General features: G+C 39.6%; 2 protein-coding genes across 14 annotated transcripts in view; one reads left to right on the top strand and one right to left on the bottom strand.

Annotated features, from left to right (window-relative positions):
* LOC307097099 (piggyBac transposable element-derived protein 4-like) overlaps positions 1–25,936 on the bottom strand; it is a 201,422-nt gene that overhangs the window by 4,108 nt on the left and 171,378 nt on the right. For 2 of the 13 annotated variants that reach the window (XM_079767048.1, XM_079767049.1), the window contains exons 2-7: positions 21,897–21,958; positions 11,956–12,021; positions 5,932–6,011; positions 5,116–5,217; positions 4,655–4,784; positions 833–980 (exon numbers count right to left, since the gene is read on the bottom strand). In XM_079767048.1, coding sequence (XP_079623174.1) covers positions 833–980; positions 4,655–4,784; positions 5,116–5,217; positions 5,932–5,979 — 428 coding nt within the window. In that variant the 5' untranslated portion in view covers positions 5,980–6,011; positions 11,956–12,021; positions 21,897–21,958. The other 11 variants (XM_079767043.1, XM_079767038.1, XM_079767050.1 and 8 more) reach the window with 8 other exon arrangements.
* NCAPG (non-SMC condensin I complex subunit G) overlaps positions 1–25,936 on the top strand; it is a 69,234-nt gene that overhangs the window by 5,229 nt on the left and 38,069 nt on the right. The window lies entirely within an intron of this gene.

Here is a 25,936-nt window from a genome sequence, read left to right as displayed (position 1 = left end):
ACATATCCAATACCAGAAGATTTGCCTTCTGTTCTCAATTTACTGCCTCTCAGACCCCCACTCATCCTTCAGCGCCTGTCCTGCCATCATGATCTGGACCCTGAAGCATTTCTCCTTTGCAAAGAGCACAGTGTAAGCTTTGTCAGGAGAGGGCTGGGGGCACCGTGCGGGAGGAAGGAGGCTTCTCTTCCTGGTTCTGGCGGCTACGTTTTGCTTTGGTTCTGGCTTCTGCTGCACAGTTGTACAGTGATGTGTGACACCAGGTTATATTCTGCCTCGGTGACCTCACGGTGACCTCAGAGTCCTGGCCCAAACTCAATGACTACCTTCCTGGAGGTCTCTGATGACAGCCCACCTTCCAGCCCTCATGCCCGCATGGGTGCTCCATGCTCTCTGAGCACCACCCTGCTGGAAACCAAGATCAACAGTAATGAATATAAATGTGAGAAGTCCACCAGAAGGCTGAGTTTGGACTCCTTTGATATTCACAGGGTGAATTTGCATTTTATTCCCTACTGCTGACTCAGTGGCCTAAAGCAAACTCCCCCCTAACCTGATAATCTTACTGTTGACTAAACATTACCATTGATATGTCTGTTTGCATTCCTGAAAGGCAATGGTGTCTTCTAGTAAATAAAAGGCAGATGGGAACGGAGACTCAGTGGAACTTAACTACTACAGTTAAGCTTTTCCCTGGCTTCCCCCCATCATTTCAAAATTAATTTTTCTTGTCTTGTGTGTCAATTTGCACGTCAGCTCTTTCTCTCTCCAAGCCTTTGTGCCCGAAAGCCACGCTGGCCGGGACTTTCCCCACCACCCACCTGGGGCTCACCTGTACTGTGGAGGCTTCTTCCTGCTTCTCCAGTAACTGGGGACCAGCTCTGGCTCACACAGCCCAGAGATGGCCTCCACCAGCGAGCTGCCGTCATCAGCTTCTCCAACAAGGTCTTTTGCAAAGCTTTGCTTCCACCTCTCCATTCCTGTTTCAAAGGGGATGGGAATGTCACCAGTTGGAGTCCTGTGAGTCTTGCAGCAAGAGGAGGAACAATCGGAGTTTGAATAGTGGGAGCCTTTGCTGCCTTATTCAGTAAACTCACCCCAGAGGACTGAGTCTCCCCTGGGAGGAGTAAGACCGTGTCTCCCCATTTGCTGGGGATCGGCAAAGCCAGGCGCTGCGGCACTCAGCTGCCTCAGCCTCCAGGAGGGCTCTGTCCCCTGTGAGGGGAGAAATGTGAGTTTCTGGCTGTGCCTGCCCTGAGTGGAGGAGGGCATGTCTGTTTCTTCGGGTGATTCTGGTTTTACTTGGTTCTGTTGGGATAATGTGCCATCTCTTGCCCCCACATCCCAGCCAAGACCTGACACCCAGAGGAAGGGGAACCCATGTTCTATCCCCTTAAGTGTTGGCATAAATGTCAAAATTTCAGACTTGGAGACTTGCAACCCCAGAAGAGGCCCCTGGTCATTGATAATTCCCTGTCCTCCTCTTGGTCTATGACAGTGGTCGGCAAACTCATCCGTCAACAGAGCCAAATATCAACAGTACAACGATTGAAATTTCTTTTGAGAGCCAAATTTTTTAAACTTAAACTGTATAGGTAGATACATTGTTATTAACTCAATTAGTGTACCCCTAAGCTGGCCTTTGCTAAAAATGTCCTCAATCTGAGTGAGGTACGTTCGCTGAGGTCGACCCCTTCCAACTCTCCCATCCACACTTGTCTTGTATACTTGTTTCGTCTATCTCCTGTCGTTCATCCTCTCTATATGTCCAAACCATCTCAACATACCTGTCTCAATCCTCGACAACGTTCCCTAAAATTAACTTAATAAACTTTACTTAAAATTTTAAGTCTTAAACTATAGGTACGTTGAATAAAACTTGATATCATACTTAATAACGATATTATTTATTGATAAAATTAAATTCCTTACAATTTACCTTACAATATACATAACATTAAATCATGACAATGACTGACAAACACTAATGTGAACAATGGCCTTGCATCTCCTTGGAAAGTTTGGGTAAGTCAGGTTTGTATGTTGTTGTTTTTAATTTTACACGCGATTCCAGGTTCTCATCAATAAGACGACTTCTCAATTTACTCTTGATAAGGTTCATGCTTGAAAATGATTGTTCGCATAAATATGTAGACCCAAATAAGGAAAGAACAGCAAACGCTAGTTTTTTCAGTTGATTATATGAGTCAGGAATACTATTCCAGGTGTTAAAAATCAACATATCTTCCTTCTCCAGGTCTTTCAAAGCAGACCACTTGTGCTGTGAACTAAGTTCACATTTGTTTTTCTCCAATATTTCTATATCAGCACAAAGACGTTCAAATTTCGAGCTCCACAATTCTTTGTTTTTTAAATCCAGCAGTTGCATTTCAAAGTTGCCAATGTCAATATTAAAGGGAGAAAAATTTAATTCTGTTACAGTAGCATTAAGAGGTTTTTTAACAAAGGCTAACGTTGCTTTGCTGTTTCTTAATTCCTGAAACCTGTTGAGAAAAGCTTCCCTCATATTTAAAAGTGTTGTTTTGAAATAGCAAATGTCAATATCAGAATTATTTTCTTGGCGATGTTTCAACAGGCTTGGAAAGTGAATCAAAGTTTCTCTTTCAAAATCTTTAGCAAAAAGAGATAATTTATTTTCAAATGAAATAACTTCTTCTAACATCGAAAAAATTGTGTTTCCTTCCCCCTGTAGTTTACGATTAAGCTGATTTAGATGAGATGTAAAGTCTACCATGAAATAAAATTTTTGGATCCACTGATCATTCGTTAGTTCTGGATAGTGAACACCCTTCTCAAGGAGAAATGCTTTAATTTCTGTTAATAAGGAAGCGAAATGTTTCAAAACGTTTCCTCTTGACAACCAACGAACCTTGTTATGCAGCAGAAGATCTGCGTACTCACTCTCCATTTCAACTAAAAATTCTTTAAATTGGCGATGATTAAAAGCTTTAGCTATAATGGAGTTGATAATGTTAATCACCAATTCCATAACTTTGCAAATTTCTTCTGGAAATGTCTGCGCACAAAGCGCTTCTTGATGAATCATGCAATGGTAAGTAAGTATCTCGTGATTAATTTTTTCTTTCAAAATAGCAACAAACCCGTTTCTTACACCAGTCATACTTTTCGTCCCATCTGTTGAAATTGAGACAATTTTATCGAGTGGAATATGATGTTTTTCAATGCACTCTATTACAGCATTTGCTATATCCTCTCCACGTGTGTGACCTTTGAGTGGCAATAATCCTAAAAGTTCTTCTTTAGGACCTATAGATGAAATAAATCGTACAAAAAGTGAAACTTGCGCTGTATCATTTATGTCACAAGACTCGTCAACTGCTATTGATAAAGCTGAAACCAATTTAAGATCTTCAACTTGCTGGTCGGTTATATTGGAAGACATTTTGACTGTTCTATCTTTCACTGTTTTAGCAGACAATGGTAACTCTTTAATTTTTTTTAGAATATCTCCTTTGTTCTTAAAGTCCTGAAATAGCTTTTCGGATACATTTATAAAACAACTTTTTATGTATTCGCCGTCTGTATATGGTTTTCCTCTCTTAGCAATCTCTTGACTAACCACAAAACTTGCAATATTAACATTGTTGGAAGATTGAATCCCATAATTAAATACAGAACTTGATTTTTCTTGACTCTTCTGAAGTTCCTCAACTGCCTTCTTCCTTGCATCACCGACAGGATATTTAGTACTAAATGACACGTGTTTGGTTGTAAAGTGTCTCTCCAAATTTGATTTCTTGTTATGTGCCAATTTTTCCTGACAAATAAGACAGGTCGGAAGGCCATTTAAGTTTTGAATAAACGCGAAAGTCTCGGTCCATTCAACTTTAAATTCACGGTTTTCGTCTTCCGTTTTTCTTTGCTTCTTCTTTGTAGCCATGTCAAACAGGGCACCTAAAAAAAAGTTTCATTTTATAATAATAAAGCCACCAACACAAAATAATTACAATTCTTAAATTGATGACAAAAATACCTGTAGGATTTGCAGATGGTTGGAAAAATACAGGTAACTTTATGCTTCAAGTAGCTACTTTTGTCACTCGTGTGCGATTTGCGGATGGGACCAGCACTAACCACTGCACAATGAGACTGCTGGCTGACCAGCTCACTGAACTCGTGCATGAATCGCGCCAGCCTCCCCCGCACTGCGTATCCCGCGGCCCGCCAGCTCCGCGTCTCCCCTCGCCCAACCGACCGACACCCCCACTTCTTTTAACACCACTTCTTCAAAATAGACTCGACCAGACTGAAAACTGACTTCTGCGCATGGGCCACGAAGTTTCAATCGCACTGTATGTGCGTGCCCGCACGTGGTATTTTGTCGAAGAGCCACATTCAAGGGGCCAAAGAGCCGCATGTGGCTCCCGTGCCTTGGTTTGCCGACCACTGGACTAGATAAACAGGAATTAAAAAGAACACTGACATTTTAATGTCAAGTAAGCATACTCATGCTACCAAAGAAATAGCTGATAAATGCTATTAACTTATTCTAAGGATAGTGTTACAATGTAATATGTCTATCACTTATTTAACATGAAAGAACATTTGAAGTCTTGAGAACAGCAACAAAATTAGGAAGACCAGAAGCATAAAAAATGTATACCAACATTACCTTTCTTTCGAAAGAGTGCATTTAGGTAATTTTCTGCTTGGCATTCAATCTTTTCAGTGTTGGACTGGCCCTGAGATGATAATTCCTCTGTTGGTGTTGGCTGTGAAGAATCAAGAGATGGTATACAATCCTAAAATTATATATAAAACAAAAACACACCAACATTAAAAAAAATCACCTTCTAACTGTGGGATTCCATTAAAAATGGCAAAAAAAAAATAAAAAAATTTAACTCTCTAAATGCTCATTTGTTCTATCTTTTAAATATATAAAATTATACAGAGAATATTACATTTGAAACAGGAGTCAGGAAAAAAGAAATTTAGCTCTGATAGAGGGCCAAATTAGCCTTATTCTTTAGCAAAACTATAAGAGCAGCCGAGGCCGGTTTGGCTCAGTGGATAGAGCGTCGGTCTGCAGACTGAGGGGTCCCAGGTTTGATTCCGGTCAAGGGCATGTACCTTGGTTGCGGGCACATCCCCGGTGGGGGGTGTGCAGGAAGCAGCTGGTCGATGTTTCTTTCTCATCGATGTTTCTAGCTCTCTGTCCCTCTCCCTTCCTCTCTGTAAAAAATCAATAAAATATATTTAAGAAAAAACAACAACTATAAGAGCAGGTAAGATATATTGCTGAATAATTTCACTATATAACATGCCAGCAATGAGAATTTTAAACAAAGCAGTTATGTTTACCTACTAATCTAACCAAAATAGGTACAGGTTCTTGAGTTCTCATTTCCTCTCAGACCTCTCACAACAGTACACAAAGAATTAGGATCCCACCATACAAGAAGATGCTGCTTGTCTAGTTTATACCCTGTCTACAGTAGACACCAATATTTAATAATTTACACAGGAGAAAATTACGATATCAAAGACTTCAAGAGAAAGAAAAAAGTTAAAACGTAGTACCACATTATCCTCCAACTACTGATTCCTAAGAAATCAGCCTGTAGGATGGTCTTAGACCAAACCAGGCCTCCAAGATCATCAGCCTTGTCTATGTAATACAAAACAGATCTGAACTGATTTCATGAGTCAGGGAGCTATGAGAAAGAAATGTGAAATAAGCAAAAAAGATGAGTGGTTTGGGATTTCCACCTACTAGATAAGCTAAATGTTAGACTTCTAACATGAGACTTTAATATTCTTCTCAGTACCAAAATCAAGTATTTATATTCTACTGTAAGTCACAAAACTTCAAAACAAATTAAGTTTAAAAATTGTGTTACAATTGTGCAAATAGTTTAGAAATAATTTCATAGCACTAAAACTTACACTGACTGCTTCTCTTTGTAGGTTACAAAATGAACATTTTTCATCCATAGACCAGTCAGTCAGTTCTTCTGGTTCACAGTCTTTAAAAAAGGGAAAAATATTCATTAAATACACTAACTTTATTAAAACAAATAAAAATATCACTCTCCAGAGCAATGGCTCATATATATATAAAAAAAAACTAACAGGGAAAACACCTAGAAACAGAGAAGGCTGTAAGGAGAGTATTTTTGCACTATTATGGGACAAAGTAGCAAGAAAAATGAGCTGGTTATAAATTAATTTTCTAACTATAGAGTTCATCTGGCCTTCTGAAAGACTCTATCATTGCCTATTAATTTTTTATTTTCACTATGAAATAAATCAGAACAGAGAGATATGGGAAGAAAGGAATAAATTTTGCATATTATGAAAGAGAACATAAAACGGAGAAATGAAGTAAAGCACCAGAAAAGCCAACAGATTTGAGAACATGGAATGCTGTCCAAGAAAAAAGTAGAAATCCACAGCTGAGGGACCCCCCTCTAGTGCATGAATTTTCATGCACCAGGCCTCTTGTTTAGCAATAAAAAAAAAAAGAGCTATGAAGCCATGAAAATACAGCGAGGAAACTTAAATGCATATTGCTCATTGAAAGAAGTATAAAAAGGCTACACACTGTATGATTCCAAGTATATGACATTTTGGAAAAGAAAAAACTATAGAGACAGTGAAAAGATCAGTGTTTGACATGGTATAGGAACAAAGGAGAGGACTGAAAAGGTGAATACAGGTGATTTTTAGGGCAGTCAAACTATTGTGTATGATACTCTAATGGTGAATACATGACATTGTATGTTTGGCAAAACCGAAACAAATGTATAACACACATAGAGTAACCTAGTAAAAATTATGGAGGCTTTAGTTAATGCATCAATATTAGTTCATCAATTTTAACAAATGTAACACTAATGAAAGATGTTAATATGGGGGTACCTAAGACAAGGGGAAGAGGGAGTAGATGAGAACTCTTCATACTTTCTACTAGATTTTTCTGTAAATTTAAAACTGCTCTCAAAAATACTATTTATTTTAAAAATGAGAATCATATTATGCACATGCTTATTTATCACAAATACTTTCCATCTCAAATATACTTCTATATCATTTTTAAAAGATAAATATAGTCCATCGAAGAGATGCATTTAACTTATTTAATCAACATCCTATTGTTGGCTAATTAAGCTTGCTTCTCTAATCTTGGCATTATAAACACCATGATGAATACATTTGGAGACATGTTTTTGTACACATTGACAGGAGCTAATAATATAATTTATATAAGTAACTTTAAAATAGTATTAGATTCTCAATTTATATTAGAAAACTACCAAATTTTGACAATACAAGGCCATGAGTTCCTAGTAGGAAGAGATCCTATTTATTCTTCTTTCCTCATTGCTTATCACAGTTCCTAACACAAATTAAGCATTTCAAATAGTCCACACAATAAATTTTATTAAAAGTTGGTTTTGATGTCTACATCATCATAGTGTTAACACTTAGAAAAAAATTAAGCCAAAAAGATTAAATTTCAGTCAGTGGTATAAGCCAGGAGTCAGCAAACCTTTTCTACAAACCACGAGTCAGAAAATATCTTAGGTTTTGCAGTCCATGCAGTCACAACCATTCAACCCTACTGCTGTAGTACAAAAGCAGTCAACAGATAAAGCATTATTAACTGGATAATTAAATTTGAACATTTTATAATATTCACCTTGTGAAATATTAATCTTTAGATTTTTTTCAACTATTTAAAAATGTAAAACCCATTCTTAGCTCAGAGTTCTTCCAAAAACAGTCAAAGAGCTTGATTTGACCCACATGCTATAGCTTGCAGACAGCTGATACAATCACCCTTTGAAATGTGGACACACAGAAAAAAAACAAACCAAAACAAAACACAGTAAGGATCTTAACAGCCAGTTTACATAGGCCTATTGCAGTCTTAATATTTTTGTAAAATATCCATAGTCAGGCAATTAAATGAGATGATCCCATGGATGAAATAAGCTGGCGCATCAATAAGATAAGAAAAAGAATTGACTAAAATTCCAGTGACAGCAGGAAAAGTGAGTTTTGAGGAGATGGAGGAGAAAGAAAGGCAGAACACAGAGAACTTTTCTAGGAGTACATAAAATTGGGAAGTTTATGACATTCAAATTTTCTTTGGAGACTTTACTTCAAAAAGAAAAAAGGTATGTTTTCCTCAAAAGGACAAAAAGTCATGACAACAAATCAAAGAACAGAGAAAGCTATTTTGTTTCCAACAAAATAAAAATTAGCAGTACTCGAAAGCTTTTTTCAAAACCATTTAATCTGAAGGTAGATCTGAATCAAATTAAAATATAAATCTCTCAAAACACCATTATATGATACAAAAGTATTAACACACTGTTTGCCAATGTTGGTTTTTAAGGTAGCAGTATGAAATTTAGAGTATTTTTTGCATAGAAAATAATAGCAGGTTTGTGATGTGGTTCATTTAACTTAAATGTATTATAAAACTTAAATAATATGCATTTAATTTTATAAAAAATTTAGAGTAATATAGAAGAATCCTTTGCTATCCAGTTTACTTGGTTCCTGAGTTTGGAAGTAAACGGGTTCAGATGTCCAATGATTTAAAAACATACACTAATCTATTTGATTCCTGCAAACAGATATGTATAGTGAGAAATACCTATACTTGTAGTCCTAGCATCTAAATATGAAACCATTTTTAACAATGGTAACAACAAAGAAAGCACACTTATTTAAAAGAGGGTAAGAAGTTGGAGCTATAATAGATAGCATCTACATGGCTTTTCAAAAGGCTCTACACTTTGATAACACTGGTTTAATTTTCCTTAAAAACATAGCTGTCTTCATCCTTACAAGATACAGATTTATTACAATAATGAAATTCATGCACGGTGTGGTCCCTAGGCCTGGCCGGCGATCGAAGCGCGAGTGTGTGGCGTGGAAGGGCATGTCCCAGCTGACCTCTGGGCCCTGGGCAGTCCCTGGGCCTCGTGTGCCTCCCTCCCCTCTGCCTGAGTCACTGTGCCCAAGTCCCCATGTGGAGATGGGGTGAGTGTGGCCAAAGGCCATGGGCCGGGGCGCAGTGTGGGCCTTGGGGCCGCCCAGCGGTGCTACACAGAAGCCAGGCGGGCAGCGGGCTCTCTCCTGGCCAGCCTCGCAGACCAGCTCCTGCGCGAACCCACAGGGAGCCTGACAGGCCCCTGCAGTCCCGGCCCAGCTCACCCAGAGGAGGCTGTGCGGATGCGGGGCAGGCTCCTCACAGGCGCCCCGCAATTGGAGCCTGAGTTGGGGACAATTTGCATATTAGACTTTTATTACATGGGATTAGTGCAATCATACTTAAGCAACTTTAATTAGAAGTCTTTTTAATGAAAAAAAAGAAAAAAGAATTTTCCAATTAAACTTGGAAAAAAGCTAGAACATTAGGGATGAAAAAGGGCAACGAAATTATGTGCCTATATAAGAGAAAAAGATTGAGTTCCAAAGCTTAGCTCATTTTATAAATACCCTACCAAAAAAAAAAAAAAAAAAAAAGAAAAAGAAAAACAAATACAAAAGTGGAGATAAAGTACAAAATCTATTGGAATTAAAAAATAAATGGAATAAGATATATAGCAGTGGAGTATGAAATTAACTAGTAAGTTAAATCTGTTATAATAGATCCACAATGTAATACTGTGCAGCCATTTAGAATAATGATCAAGAACTTTATATACCCAAATGATATACTAGTGAACAAACATAGTAGGTATAAAAACTATATACTATATATGTAGTATATACTACTTTAAATACAAACATATTTTAAACTTATATATAGAAATGTTAAAAGTTATCTGTGGGGCATGGATTAATTTTTTACTTTTCGGCTCATTTATCTTTTATAATTTCCTAAAATAAACATGTGTTACTTGTACACAAAAGAAATAATAGTCAAAAAATAAAATATGGGTATTTATTTCCTTAGAACATTCTGCTCTTTGTATAATAACTAATTTCTGAAGGAGCATAAATACATACATATATTCATAACTGTATATGTAAACTAGAGGCCTGGTGCACGAAATTCGTGCATGGGGGGTGGTGGTGGTGTCCCTCAGCCCAGCCTGCACCCTCTCCAATCTAGGAACCCTTGAGGAATGTCTGGCTGCCCAGTAGGATCGGGCCTAAATGGGCAGCCGGATATCCCTCTCACAATCCAGGACTGCTTGTCCCAACTGCTCGCCTGCCTGCCTTCCTGATTGCCCCTAACCACTTCTGCCCGCCAGCCTGATCACCCGCTAACCACTCCCCTGCCAGCCTGATTGATGCCTAACTGCTCCCCTGCCAGCCTGATTGCCCCTAAATGCCCTCCCCTGCAGGCCTGGTCACACCTAACTGTCCTCCCCTGTGGGTCTGGTCGCCCCCAACTGCTCTCCCCTGCAAGCCTGGGTCCCCCCCCAAGTGCCCTTCCCTGTAAGCCCGATCGCCCCCAACTTCCCTCCTCTGCCACTCTGCCAGCCTGGTCTCCCCTAACTGCCCTCCCCTGCAGGCTTGATCACCCCCAACTGCCCTCCCTTGTAGGCCTGGTCCCTCCCAACTGCCCTCCCCTGCTGGCCATCTTGTGTCCACATGGGGCAGCCATCTTGTATGTTGGAGTGATGGTCAATTTGCATATTACTCTTTTATTAGATAGGATAATTGAAAGCAAGAGACTACAAATCACAAGCTGGACTTTGGGTTATCAGAAGGCAATTAAGTATAATGCTGCCTTCTGACATGAATGAAAAACAGCAGGCTGAAGAAATACCAAGCATAGGTTAAACTCTTATTTCTTTAGATTTTTCCTTTATTTATAAGCTCAGAAAAAAAGGTGAAACTATAGTTTTGCTTAAAAGTATAACAGGTAAAAATATTTAATTTAGTGTTAAGCTATGACACAGTGAGAGATGTTGAAAGTTTAATAAAAGATAGAAGATAAAGATCTTAGCCATAACAATGATACAACATTGGAACGGGTATATTTTGGAGTCTTGGTCCTTATTGTCATATTCTGCATGGATATCATTCATCTGATTGAAGATGGGTGGTTGGGACAAATGATCTTGCATAGATACTGTCAGCTCTATGATTCATAGCTCAATAATCCTCAACATTAACAAAGAATGAGCAGGAAACTTCTGACTACTCCAACTATCACCATAACTACCTCAACTCAAAAGACTTACATACACAGAGAGAAGGACTTTTAAGTCTATTAGATAGGACTTTGGACTTAGTAGAATGGAAGGTACCAGAGTAGGGCAGAAGGTAAAAGAGTCAGCATTAAAAAGTGACAAGATACAGAAATAATTCAATCAAAATCAAAGTAGAAAATCTATTCTAGCATTACCCATTTTGTAAATGAACTGCACTATAAAATTTCACATGCCTACAAAAATGCTCTCTCCTAGTGCTCTATGTTTCCAAGCAAGCAGTAAAACAGCTAAACTATGCTACCACAGCAATTATATCACAGATCAGAATCTTACAGCAGCATTTATACAACAACATTTGGAAGGGTGGGCTATAATAAATAGAGGAGGCTATACATAAATAGAAAACTCTGAACACATATGGCAGGATTTCTCAGTGACAATCTGAGTTTTAGACTGCCTGTATCATAAGCAACAGGCAACCTGAACCCCTTTAAGTCCTCTTTAAGAATAAGTCAGGGAATGTAATGTATAAAATGACAAAAACCAAATTTTACCACTGAGCCAAAACAAACTTCATTTTCAATTTTGATCAGTGTACTAAATTTTTTGAAGATTATAACATCATTTAATAATAGGAATATTTGGATCACTTTATGTATTCATTTAAAATATTTTCTAATTAAACAATGACACAAATTCACGTTTAGTATAAAGTTAGCGCAGAACAACCATTTCTCATTTGTTAAATGGGAGAGAAGGTTAAAATTTTGAAATAAAACATTACCTTCAAATAAACTGAGGTCTCTTCGTAGCCGTGGTCCATAAAGCCCTTCTAAAATACTCTCAAAACCTGTGTTATTAAAGAAAAAAAAGAATATTAACTATGAAACAAAGCTCAATTTTACAACAAAAAAACCATAAACTCTATAGGAATCAGCAAATTTAACACTATAAGGTGTACTTTCTCCTATAGTTAAGTTAATTTGAACTAGGCAATACATAACATAAGCCATACTATAATTATCAGAAATTATATGATTATAAAGAAATATTCAAATGTAAATATTCACTACTAAAAGAGATAAACATTTTTGTCATTTAGAAATATCCCCAGGTTAAATTATTACAGGCAGATTTCTTTTGTAATAATTTTGTAGAGAAGAGAATAACTAGAAAAGATGTATAATTCTGTTTATATCTGTAACAACGTATGTTAGCTTACAAAAAATAGCATCTTTAACCTCAATTACCAGAATGAGTAAATGAGTGTCAATGGGGAGAAATTCTTGCTATGAAAAGTATGATGGCCCGGCCAGGTGGCTCAGTTGGTTGGAGCGCCGTCCAGGGCACCAAAAAAGGCTGCAGTTCAATTCCAGGTTGGGACACATAACTAGGTTGCGGGTTTGATCCCTGTGGTGGCACCTACGGGAGGCAATCAAGTGATGTTTCTCTTTCACACCCATGTTCCCCCATCTGTCTCCCCCCACTCCCCTGTCCTCTCTCTTTCTAAAATCAACAAACATATCCTCGGGTGAGGACTAAAAAAAAATATGAGGTATAAAATGTTAATCTACTTGTAAAAATCATGACATAATAATTTATTCATGGGTATGGACTGTTTTAAAAAATAATGAAAAAACCTTGTCAAGTTAAAAACCTCGTTCACGAACTTACATAGTGTTCTACTTTCTGGATATACTAATTTTAACATTTTGCAATTTTCTTTTTGAAATCTGTATTATATTAAATTTTGAGCAGATTTTTGATAAACTACAAGGCATCCAAGGGAAAATGATCAGAATGGCAAAATAACTGGGAAATTAAGAAAAGGAACTATTTAACGAATGCTTACATTAGGGAGGGAAAATATTAAAGGTAGAATGATAGATCTGAAAAATGAAAGGCAAAGGATAGTTTCTCAGTGATATTCCTAAATTGTAAAAATGCAGAAACACTACTCTAGAAATGTTCCATAAATCATGCTTTAAAAAGACATGTTAACATCTCTATAATCAAGATGCATATTCAAGTCAATGATGTGTCATAGTAAAAAAAAAGTAACATTTTTTTCACATAGAACATGAAGAAATGATGCATCTTATCCTATATAATAAAAGGCTAATATGCAAATAGACCGAATGGTGGAACAAGTGGTACAACCGAACAACCAAACAACCGGTCGCTATGACATGCGCTGACCACCAGGGGGCGTGCGTGGAACATGGCGGGTGTTGGGCGCGGCGGGATTGTGGAGCAGGTGAGCAGGGGTGCCAGACCGAGGTGGGGCACCGGTCGCTGTCGTCAGGGCGAACCTCTGGTGGTTACTGAAGATTCTTTACTCCTGTCCTCCATGGTCCCGCCCGGCACTTGCACCTGCTGCCGGCGCCCATCACTGGCCCCAATCATTCGGCGCCATCAGCGGAAGCAAGGAGCAGCTGCCAGCACCAAGAGCCCCTCAGGGCTTCTCCACTTTACCCCTCCTTCTGAGGGGAGATCAGGGTTGGCAGCCACCTCTCGCACCGGCTGCCAGCGATGGCCCCACTCACACCCAGTGCCAGCGATGGCCCCACTCACACCCACAGCTGGAGCTGCTCCTTGCACCCATTGCTGGCGCCAGTCCTGATCGCTCAGCACCATCAGTGGGTGCGAAGGGCCGCTGCTGGCCCCAAAAGCCCCTGAGGGCTTCTCCACCTCCCCCTGCTCCTGAGGGGTGATCGGGCCAGCAGCTGCCGCTTGCACCTGCTGCTGGCTCCAGCCCCAATTGTTCGTGCCTTCAGGTGTGAGCAAGGCTGGCGCCATCAGTGTGTGGGAGCGGGGCTGCGGGCAGACAGTTGACTGGGGCTGCGGCGGGAGGGGGCGTGGAGGATGGGCCGAGACCCGACCTTGTGCCTACTGCAGCCTTGAGGCCCACAGTTCCTTTCAAGGTGCACGGTTTTGTGCACTGGGCCCCTAGTAACTTATGATGTCTTGGATTGGACATAGTAGTTATCATGGAACTTAGAAAATATGCACTTAATAAAATCTTTGTGAAATGATTCAGTACTAGTTCCTATGAGTGGACGTTTCAGGCAGAAAAGTGAATGAACTAGAACCTGAGAGTGCTTTCAAGAACACTATCGAAAAGACTTTCCTACTGGACAAAACCTCAGACTGAACAAGCCCCAAATCTCTTTCTATTACTAAGATAATCTAATTCTATTTTCCTATGATCAATGGTCTCTAAAAATTAACCATGCAAACAAACTATTTTAGGATGTCATTCTATTGAACAAAATATATAGCCTCTCCCTATATAAGTTTCCTAAACTGGATTTCTCATAAATTGCTGGTGGGATGCAAAGTGGCACAACCATTTTATTTTTAAAATATATTTTATTTATTTTTTACAGAGAGGAAGGGAGAGGGATAGAGAGTTAGAAACATCGATGAGAGAGAAACATCGATCAGCGGCCTCCTGCATATCTCCTACTGGGGATGTGCCCGAAACCAAGGTACATGCCCTTTACCGGAATCAAACCTAGGACCTTTCAGTCCGCAGACCGATGCTCTATCCACTGAGCCAAACCGGTTAGGGTTGGCACAACCATTTCAGAAAAGTTTGACAAGCTCTACTAATTTAAACAGGCACTACCACATGATCAAACAATCCCACTCCTAAATATTTACCAATATTTACCAAACAGAAATGAAAACTACATTTACACAAATACACAAGTATTCATAGAGTTTCATTCACATTTACCGCAAACTGGAAACAATCCTTAAACCATTGAATGAAAAAACAAACTGGTACAATAGAATACTACATAGCAAACGGAACAAACTACTGATACATGCAGCAACATGGATATATCTCAAAAGCATATTGTTAAATAAAAAAAGCCATACTCAAAAGCATATACTTTATGATTTCACTTATTATTCTCTAGGAAAAGCAAAACTACAGTGTCAGAGCAGACCAATGGTTGCTAGTACCAGGTTACCTATGTAAGGAAATAACTACGAAGAATCACAAAACAACTTTTAGGGATAATGGAACTGTTTTCTATCTTGTATATTGAGGAGTTGGTTATCCAATTGTTTGTGTGTCAAAACTCATGGAACTGTATTCTGTAAATTTTATCTTAATAAACCTTGCTAAAAATAATTTTTTTTAAGAAAGGCGGAAGAGATGGTTTCTGCAGCAGAGAAAGGTGAAGGTCAGTAGATGACTTGATGGGTTATCCTTAAGAAACAAACAAGCAAACTAAAGTCAATCATGAATAATAGGGTTTAGAGTAAAGATGGAAGACTAAAATTTAGGTGTCAAAGTCATCAGTAAATGTAATAGAGAAAGGTAATTACAGACACATGAAAACATGATCAAAGTCACTAATTATCCGAGAGATGCAAATCAAAACAACAATGAGGTACCATCTCACACCTGTCAGAATGGCTATCAACAAATCAACAAATGACAAGTGCTGGCGAGGATGTGGAGAAAAAGGAACCCTCACGCAATGCTGGTGGGAATGCAGACTGGTGCAGCCACTTGGAGAACAGTATGGAGTTTCCTCAAAAAACTAAAAATGGAACTCCCATTTGACTCAGTGATCCCACTTCAAGGAATATATCCCAAGAAACTAGAAACACCGATCAGAAAGGATATATGCACCCCTATGTTCATAGCAGCACAATTTACCATAGCTAAGATTTGGAAACCGCCTAAGTGCCCATCAGCAGATGAATGGATTAAAACACTGTGGTACATCCACACAATGGAATACTACGCTGTGGTAAAAAAAAAAAGGAATTCTTACCATTTGCAACACCATGGATAGAACTGGAGAGTATTATGCTAAGCGAAATAAGCTAGTCAGAGAAAGATAAATATCACATGATCTCACTCATTTGTGGAATATAATGAACAACATAAACTGATGAACAAAAACAGATCCAGAGACAGAGAAGCATTGATCAGACCGTCAAACCTCAGAGGGAAGGCAGGGGAGGGCGGAGAGGGGGAGAGATCAACCAAAGGACTTGTATGCATGCATATAAGCCTAACCAATGGACACAGACACCAGGGGGGTGAGGGCATGAGTGGGGTGAGGCGTGGGGGGGGGGCAATGGGGGGATAAGAACAAATTAGTAATACTAATCAGTAAAGAAATAAAAAGTAAAAAATATAAAACCATTTAGCTCTATAAAAAAAAAAAGGTAATTAGCTGTCTATATGCTCACAGCATTACTAAAAATTCCATGATCCTCAAAAATAAAGAGCTTTTTTAAAAAAAATAAAAAAGAGCCGAAACTGGTTTGGCTTGGTGGATGGAGCGTAGGCCTGCGGACTAGAGGGTTCCCGGGTTCGATTCCGGTCAAGGGCGTGTGCCTGGGTTGCGGGCATATCCCCAATAGGGGGTGTGCAGGAGGCAGCTGATCGATGTTTCTAACTCTCTCTCTCCCTTTCTCTCTGTAAAAAATCAATAAAATATATTTAAAAGAATAAAAAAAGAGCTTTTTGTATCGGATAGAACAATGATTTGAAAGCAAAATCATGATACAGATTACACAGAAAAACTGTATTTGGAAAAAAAAAGCTTTTGAGACTAAAAGGATAAAAAGACAAACATAAGGAAAATGTGATATGTTCATATATATATATATGTGAGATTTATAGAAGAGTTTATCAGATGATCTTAATCCCCTCCCTGATAGGGGAAATCAACTTCTGTATGTACAGGTAGAAATTAGAAGAAAATCAGAAGAAATACTATTTGTAAAAATGAAAGACTAAAAAGATAATTTTTGAGGTTATTCCACTTTACATAGCCAAGCCTCTTTTACCACTAGTCAACCCTCTACCTTGTTCTAAGAACAACCCATATTTGTGTCTTGCTCAGTTTAGTGCTTTTTCTATTTCTTAAAATCTCAAACACTTTACTTTTAGTCTAACTTCCTCTTTCTTTTTTCTTTCTTTAATAAATCTTTATTGTTCAGATTTTAACAATTGTTCCTCCTTTTTCCCCCCATAGTTCCCCTCCACCCGGTTCCCACCTCACCCCACCCTCTGCCCTTACTCCCGCTGACTGTCCTCATCCATAGGTGGACCATTTTTGTCCAGTCTCTTCCCGCACCTCCCACACCCCTTTCCCCCAGAGAGAATTCTCAGTCCACTCCCTTTCTATGCCCCTGATTCTATTATATTCACCAGTTTATTCTGTTCATCAGATTTTTTATTCACTTGATTTTTAGATTTACTTGTTGATATTTATTTGTTGTTCATAATTTTTATCTTTACCTTTTTCTTCTTCCTCTTTTTAAAGAATACCTTTCAGCATACTATCTAATAAAAGAGTAATATGCAAATTTACCATCACTCCAACTCACAAGATGGCTGCCCCCATGTGGATACAAGATGGCCACCACAAGATGGCCAGCAGGGGAGGGCAGTTGGGAGGGACCAGGCCTGCAAGGAAGGGCAGTTGTGGGCGATCAGGCCAGCAGGGGAGGGCAGTTGACAGGGCCTGGGCCAGCAGAGGAGGGAAGTTGGGGGCGACCGGGCCTGCAGGGAAGGGCAGTTGGGGGGGAGGGGGAAACTAGGCCTGCAGGGGAGGGCAGTTAGGGGCAAACAGGCTGGCAGGGGAGCAGTTAGCGGGTGGTCAGGCTGGCAGGCAGAAGTGGTTAGGGGCAATCAGGAAGGCAGGCAGGCGAGCAGTTGAGAGCCAGCAGTCCTGGATTGTGAGAGGGATGTCCGACTGCCCGATAAAGCCTGATCCTACCAGGCCTCTATTCTAATTCCTACCAGGATTGGGCCTAAACGGAAAGTCGGACATCCCTTGAGGGGTCCCATATTGGAGAGGGTGCACGCTGGGCTGAGGAACAAGGCCCCCTGTCCCCCTACCCCCCCCCCCCCCCCGTGTACGAATTTCGTGCACCGGGCCTCTAGTACTGTAATAACTACGTATAATGCCAGATGGGTACCAGACTTATCAGGGTGATCACTGTGTTAAGGCATATAAATGTCTAATCAATATGTTGTATACCTGAAATTAATATAACACTGCACTATCAACTACAATTGAAAAACAAAATTTTAAAAATTCAATATGTGACAACTTTTGAGGGAATAGCTTGTAATTTTCTCAAGGTTACACAGTTAATAAGTGACAACTATAATATAAGGTACTCAAATTCACAATCCACTACAAAATCTCAATTCAATATATTTTATATAATTGTAACTTTAAGCACACAAATGGCAACAGTACATTCCCTTCAACTTCACTAAAATTAAACTAAAGTACTTATTTTTTTAAAAGTCTCCTGGAATTATCAAAATTGTTATTACTAAAGGCAACTTACACAAGTGTGTGTATCCACATAAAATCTAGGTATCTATGAAGATATATCTATCATTCTGTTTTCTAAAATTCAGATTTTCCAAGAGAAATTTATTTGATATGGGTTTTTATTTTTTATTTTATTTTTTAAATATATTTTATTGATTTTTTACAGAGAGGAAGGGAGAGGGATAGAGAGTTAGAAACCTCGATCAGCTGCCTCCTGCACACCCCCTACTGGGGATGTGCCCACAACCAAGGTACATGCCCTTGACCGGAATTGAACCTGAGACCTTTCAGTCTGCAGGCCAACGTTCTATCCCCTGAGCCAAACTGGTCAGGGAGCATCTAATTTTTTTGACTCAATATTTTTTTACTATCAAGTCTCAGTTTAAGTAAACATGAAATATCATGAATAGTATTGAGTCAAAAAACGATTCCTCATATTACCTAGCATTGTAAATGGTATCTCCCATCTAAAAAAAAAACCACCCACAAACATTCCTAGACCCAAGAACCTTTCAATTACTACTCCATTAATCTATTCTTGCTCAAAATGTAGATTCTCAAATGAGTAATCTACTTCAAATGTCATCTTTACTTATACACTTAGTTACTTTCTAACCTATTACAATAAGGCTTCCATATTCCCACCACTCTGCTGAAATTTATAAGATCACCTAGAATTTCATGTTGCCAAAAAAACTATCCACTTCCCTGTTTCATATTAAGTGACACCTCATCAACACATAACAATCCCTCCTTATTATAACACTAGGGGCCCAGTGCACGAATTCGTGCACCTTGAAAGGAACTTGGAGCTGGGAGGTTCTGGCGGCACAGGGGTGGGTCTCGGCCCATTGTCAGCCCTCTCGGCCCATCGTCAGCCCCCCCGGCCCCTGTCTGCTGGAAGCCCCGCTTCCACCGCTGCTGCTCCCACATGCTGACGGCATCAGTACCGCTTGCACCCACTGATGGGCTGACGGTGTGGAGCGATTGGGGCCGGTGGCTGCAGTGGGTGCTAGCAGCGGCTGCTGCCCCGAATGCCCCTCAGGAGCAGCGGGAGGTGGAGAAACCCGCAGGGGCGATTAGGGCCGGCAGTTCCCGCTTGCACCCGCTGATGGCACCAAGCTATTGGGACCGGTGCCGGGTGCTGGCAGCAGATGCGAGCGACGGCTCCAGTGCCAGCTGTGGGTGTGAGCGGGGACAGTGCCAGCAGCGTGTGCAAGCACTGGGTGGGATCATGGCACGCAGGAGCAAAGAATTTTCAGGAATCACCAGAGGCTCACCCCAATGACAGTGACCAGCGCCTTTCCTTCGTCTGGCGCTCCTGCTCACCTGCTCCACCATCCCAGTGCAGGCAACGCCTGCCATGTTCTGCGCTCTGCCACCTGCTGCCAACGCCCACCGTGCTCATTGCATGCCCCCTGGTGGTCAGCGCACGTCATAGCAACCGGTTGTTCCACTGTTAGGTCTATTTGCATATTAGCCTTTTATTACATAGGATACTTCTCTCTTCTTAGATTTGGTGATACTACTCTCCCCTGCTCTTCTATTTAGCCAATAGACTTATTTTCCAGTGTAAAAATTCAGCGGCCTTACTGAGTAGTTTTCTACTTAGCCAATAGGCATATTTTCCAGTGTAAAAGTTCAGCAGCCTTACTCATCCTTTGCCCCCAAAATGTTAAGATTACTTAAAGCATGGAACTTTACTTCTGTCATTATACTGTCTTTTACCCCTGTGTGATCTCATCTATTTCCATGGATTTAAACATCATCTTTATGTTGATAATTCCCTATCTTATATGTTCAGCAGAGAAACCACAACTATGTAAGTATTACAGCTCCTTTCATTAAAAACAAAATGTAGTGAACACATGAGGACCAATATTATTCTAGTTTCAGATTTCCATCTGTGGAAGGTGAAATGACTTGTGCCTAAGGTTATGATGATGGAGTGTAAGAAAGGAACTATGCTCTTTCAATTCTTTATTCTACCATTTAGTCCCTTGTTTATTTAAATACCAGAGGCCCAGTGCACAAAATTAGTGCAGTTTGGGGGGGGGGTCCCTTAACCCAGCCTGGGAGCCCCCGGAGGATGTCCAACTGCGGTCTTAGGTGGAGGCAGGCCTAAGTCGGCAGTCGGACATCCTTAGTGCTGCCGCAGAGGCAGGAAAGGCTCCTGCCACCACCGCTGCACTCACTAGCCGTAAGCCTGGTTCAGGGCTTCTGGCTGAGCAGCGCTCCCCCAGTGGGAGTGCACTGACCACAAGGGGCAGTTCCTACATTGAGCGTTGCCCCCTGGTGGTCAGTGCGTGTCATAGCAACTGGTTGTTCCACTGTTCAGTCGATTTGCATATTAGCCTTTTATTATATAGGATGAAGTCTATTGCACAAAGTTACTTCTTATCTACACACACCATACACATATCCATCAAAAAAGAATTGGATTTGAATTAATGGAGAAAAAAAATCTCAAACTTGTTTTTCAATAAATACTCAGGACTCCAGATTACAACTGAATTATAAAGGTGAGTATGTAGGTTAGGAGATACGACTAAAAAGATACTCAAAATTTTGGGGCAATGGGTATAATAGAGATGTAAAAGTAGATGCAAATGGTTGGACTTTCTAAAGAAGAAACTAGAAAAACAAATAGGGAAGAGTGGACTATGATCAACTAATTGAAAATGGTTAGGAGCCTTACTTGATGAAAAAGAACAAATGGGAGATAGTACTGCTTTGTAAAGTATAAAATCAAAGCAGTTATTCCAAATAATGATTTAATGTAGGGTTATAAGCTAGACTGAAAGACAGTAAAACCAGCAATGCAGATACTGATATACACCAGAATCTTACCTGAATTTGCTCAAGTGCACTTACTCTATTAGAAAAACTGAATCCAAGAGATATTTTAAAGAAAGTAATAATATTTGTATTTGTAACAATACTTTCTTTAAAATAATGTGGCAACAATATTAGGGTAAAGAAAAAAAAAAGAAGCAAATATAAGTAAGCAGGATAGGGTTGTTGCCAATTAGGAAAAACTATGAATGGAAAGGAAAGGAAATGAGATGTTTAGAAAAGGGATTCCAGTCTGGACAGTGTGACTCAATGGTTGAGCGTCAACCTATGAACCATGAGGTTATGGTTCCATTCCTGGGCAGGGCACATGCAGGAGACAGCTGATTGATGATTCTCTGTCATCACTGATGTTTCTTTCTCTCTCTCTCCTTCTCCCTTCCTCTCGCTGAAGTCAATAAGAAAACATTTTTTTTTTTTAAAGTGATTCCTCATAAGTTTTATTGTCTAGAAAACACAAAAAAATCTGAAAGCAACATTTTTATTTAGCTTTAATTGAAAACAAAGTGCCATTATTCAAATACAAATATGATATTGTTACCTTAGTTTCCTAATGGAAGCAGTAGGTTGGTCTGAGCCTATTCACATTCTCCTATCTATATTCTGTGGTGGGAAAAAAACAACAACCTTTTGAATGAATTACTTGATAATACGGTACATTCAAACCCAGTATGGACTCTCATAATACAAAAGTTAAGTGGGTCTCCAAAATGTTGAATCTATGAATTTGGTGCTCAAACCAACTGTTATCTATCACCCATGAATGCTGGCCATTTGATAAGGATTATTATCAAAAAAGAAACTCCACACATAAAAAAATGTAGGTTATTATTATTGAAAGACTGGATTTACTAATAAGGAAAAAGAAATTAATATCCAAATATCAGCATGTCTTTGTTGCTCCTCCCAGGACAGCACTGTGATAGAACCACCAGGGTTCAAAGTCATACAAGTCAGGGGAACATACAGGACACAATAAACACCAACTTGTCACTGTGCAAAGCCGAACAGGAAGGTATACATGCATGCAGTCAGCCAAGGAAAGCAGCATGAGCATGAAGAGACAGCTCCACGCTATACTATGCTCCAACCAGCCTGTAGCCCGAATCTAATATCTTCAAAAACACAAAATTCACACAGGTGGCAGAATTTTACACTTCCAAGTATAAAATAATTCAGGAGTACTCAGAATTTTAAATCTTGCATGCAAAATTCATTGATAACTTATTTTACAGAGATATTTGGATGTATATCTTAACCATCCAACTACTTCTGAGTCCATTTGTCTAATGCATGCTATTAGGAAGTGTCATATATTACATCTTTTTAAGTGGATAAAAAACTTGCTAGTGCTTGAAAAAATAGTTGTATAGCCAAGGTTTTAGGGTAGTTGGCCCACCATACCAGTCCTTACCAAATCCAGATTTCTAAGTGAATCCACGCTTCTGGGATTTATATTGCAACAGTGACAGATGAGCTAGACATTAGTGGAAAGTCAAAAGAGGAGAAAGCCAGAAGCAGTCAGAAAGAGGTATTAGGTTGATTATCTAGAATTTTATTTATGGCCTATTCAATGGTTAAGTATACAGCTCTAGGAAGTACTCTTATATAACTTCTTCAGAGGTTAAAAAAAAAAAGGAAATGAACATTCTCTGACATTGATATTGCTGATTAAAGATGGGCCAGGTAGTTTGGAAGAAAGTCCATTCTACAAACACTTGCGGAGTGCAGATCTCTAAGACAGTTATGAGGTTACCAGGAAAGTTACTTAGAATGTAAGGCATCAAATGTCTTTTGGTCTCATATACCAAAAGCTAGGGTTCGGCTAAGTGAAACACTGTGATTCTTAAACTATGACTCTGACACCATAGAAAACAGATCATTCAAGCCCTTACCATCTTTTCCTCTAACATGCCTCATGATCTTTTTATTGTTCATCAGCATTCCCACCAGAAAGAATCTACTGGCAAAACTGTAAAGCTCAAACCTGCTAATATCCTGTGTAAATCAACAATAATAATAGCAAAATTTATGGAATGCTATGTGCAGACACATATTAACTTATATATTTCCCCCAAATTACATATTGATTACAAAGGGTAAGTGATGACTTTCAAGGAGAAATATGGGGAATAATGCTTTAACCAAATTTTCAAAGCTACCAACATGAAGCTCAAGATATGATGTACTAGTATTAAGAAGCACAGAACATCTCTTCAGAGGTATTACTGGCAAAAAAAAAAAAAAAAAAAGGATAACCAATCTCATCATAAGAAAATAACAGACAAATTCAAATGGGGAGACATTCTTCAAAATAACTATCCTGTACTTTTCAAAAATGTCAAGGTCAAAAAATACAAGAGAAGCTGAGAAAGTGTTGCAGATTAAAAGAGACCAAAGGGATGTGACAACAAAATGCAATGCATGATCCCGGACTAAGGAAAGGAGAGCTTACAGATAAAATAGAGAAATACATAAAATTTGAATTTGGTTATGATTGAGATAACAGTATTATGTCAATATTAAATATCCTGGTTTTAATAACTACACTGTGGTTAGGAAAGCACAATGCCTTTGATTTTAGAAAATATACACTGAAGAATTTAGGAGTAAAGAGGTACAATAGCTGCCAACTACCCTCAAATTATTTCAAAAGAAGATAGAAGGATGAATGGATGGATAGATAGAGAGGTAGACAGAATGATATGGATATAAAGCAAGAATGTTAAAGCAAATGCAGCAAAGTGTAATATAATTAGTGAATGTGGATAAACATATATGAGTTCCTTGTACTATTCTTCCAAATTTTTGTGTAAGTTTGAAATTATATCAAAATTAAAAGTAAAAAAATAAAAACAATAAAAATAAAAAAACTTGGCCTATCTCCCAGATCAAATATCCTAACAGACTATACAAGTTCTGATAATATTTAAAATTTTATTAATGCATTTCTTTTCTCCTGGTCTTTACTGTGTTTTCAATTTTGTAACTTATCAGTTACTAATGATATATATGCTACAAGATTCAGGACTATATGTTATGCCTCGATACTATACCGAGCACTAAGATACTGTTTACTGTATCCAATAAGCACTAAAACATTTGTTAGATGAGCATACTCAAAATTATAGCACAGCATATGATGATTACAGAAAAATAATTAAATTATAAAAAGTACCACATTGCAAATAGAGGTATTGAGACATAGGATATATAGGACAACTCTTAAATTATAAAAAAAGAATAAATCATAATCATAAATCTAAAAAGATGAGTTCCACAAATAGAGACAAGTAAACATCATTTTCCTTATCAAGAGTTATACATCTTAGCTAACAGCAAGGATGATGAACTTTCTCCTCATAAAAGTAGATTATATATGTTATAAAAAACTGAATCAAATTAAAGACTTTAGGAATTGAGATTTAAAACATTACTACTGGGTTAATACTAACTTGTGGCACAACCCTAAGACATTGCTTACAATTTCCTTATTTAAAAATAATGCTTTTGAATAATTTTCTTCCCCAAAGGCAGAAAGGATAATATTTTACATAAACGATTTCAAGTCGTAATAGCACTGGATATGCAATACAAAAATTTATATATACGCATATAGTATATTCACAAACATGCAAAGGAAAAAGAATGTCGGTTTACAAAGTGAAATATTGAATGTAAGCACATTAACAGCAAAAGATAAATTAAAAGAAGTACACAAACTACATGTAATCCCAATTCACACTATGAATGGATACTTCCCATACAGGGTACTGGAAAAAAAAAACAAAACCCAACCAACAAGTGTATATCCGGTTTAAAAGAGTTTCATTGTTTATTTAAAAATAAGGACAAAAACAAAAGTATGAGATGGGTCTTACTAGGTCTCCTGACTAGGACTGGGACTGTGGGGGGAAATTCACAATATAGTTAGAGCCTCCCCGCCGTCCAGACTTCCAAAGAGGGAGGAAGAACTTCAAATCCCAACCGTCTGCGCTCCAGCGGCTCCTTCTTAAAGGGGTACACACAGCGCCGCCGCCGAGCGCGAGAGGGCAGAGTAGGGCGCCGCCCCCGCTGCCCCGAGGCCCCGGCCCGCGAGCGCCTGGAGGTGGGGGGGGTGTCGCCCGGGATGCCCTCCTCTGGAACTCGGTGGCGGCGGCCGGCCCGGCCCCCGGCGGCGAGAAGGGGGTGTGTGTGCGCCCGGTGGGGGCGCGGACCAGCCCGCCTTTCTCCCGCCGGCTCCCCTCCGCCCGGACGCCGGCCGCTGGGCCGCTTCCTCCCTCTTGACAGGGCGGACGCCGGGCGGCGAGAGGCGCCGAGGAGTTTGGGGGACAGCGCGAGCGAGCGGTTCCGCCCGGGGCTGGGCGAGCGGGTCCGAACTAACAGTTCACGGGGAGCCCAACAGCTCCGAAGGGGAAGGGGCGCGGACCGCGCCGGGCCAGGAGCCCCCAGACAAAAGGCGAGCCCGGGCCGCCGCGCCGCCGCCGCTCCCAGCTCGCTCCCCCATTGAACTGACCCGAACGGGAGATTCAACTCAGCCCCTCAGCCCCAAACTCCTCGGGTCGCGGCGGACGGCGCCGC

This window comes from Cnephaeus nilssonii (genome assembly GCF_951640355.1).
Source record: "Cnephaeus nilssonii genome assembly, chromosome: 1".
NCBI classification, from domain to species: Eukaryota; Metazoa; Chordata; class Mammalia; order Chiroptera; family Vespertilionidae; genus Cnephaeus; species Cnephaeus nilssonii.
Note: the sequence above shows the minus strand (reverse complement) of the source record. Positions and strands in the feature narration are given on the sequence as shown.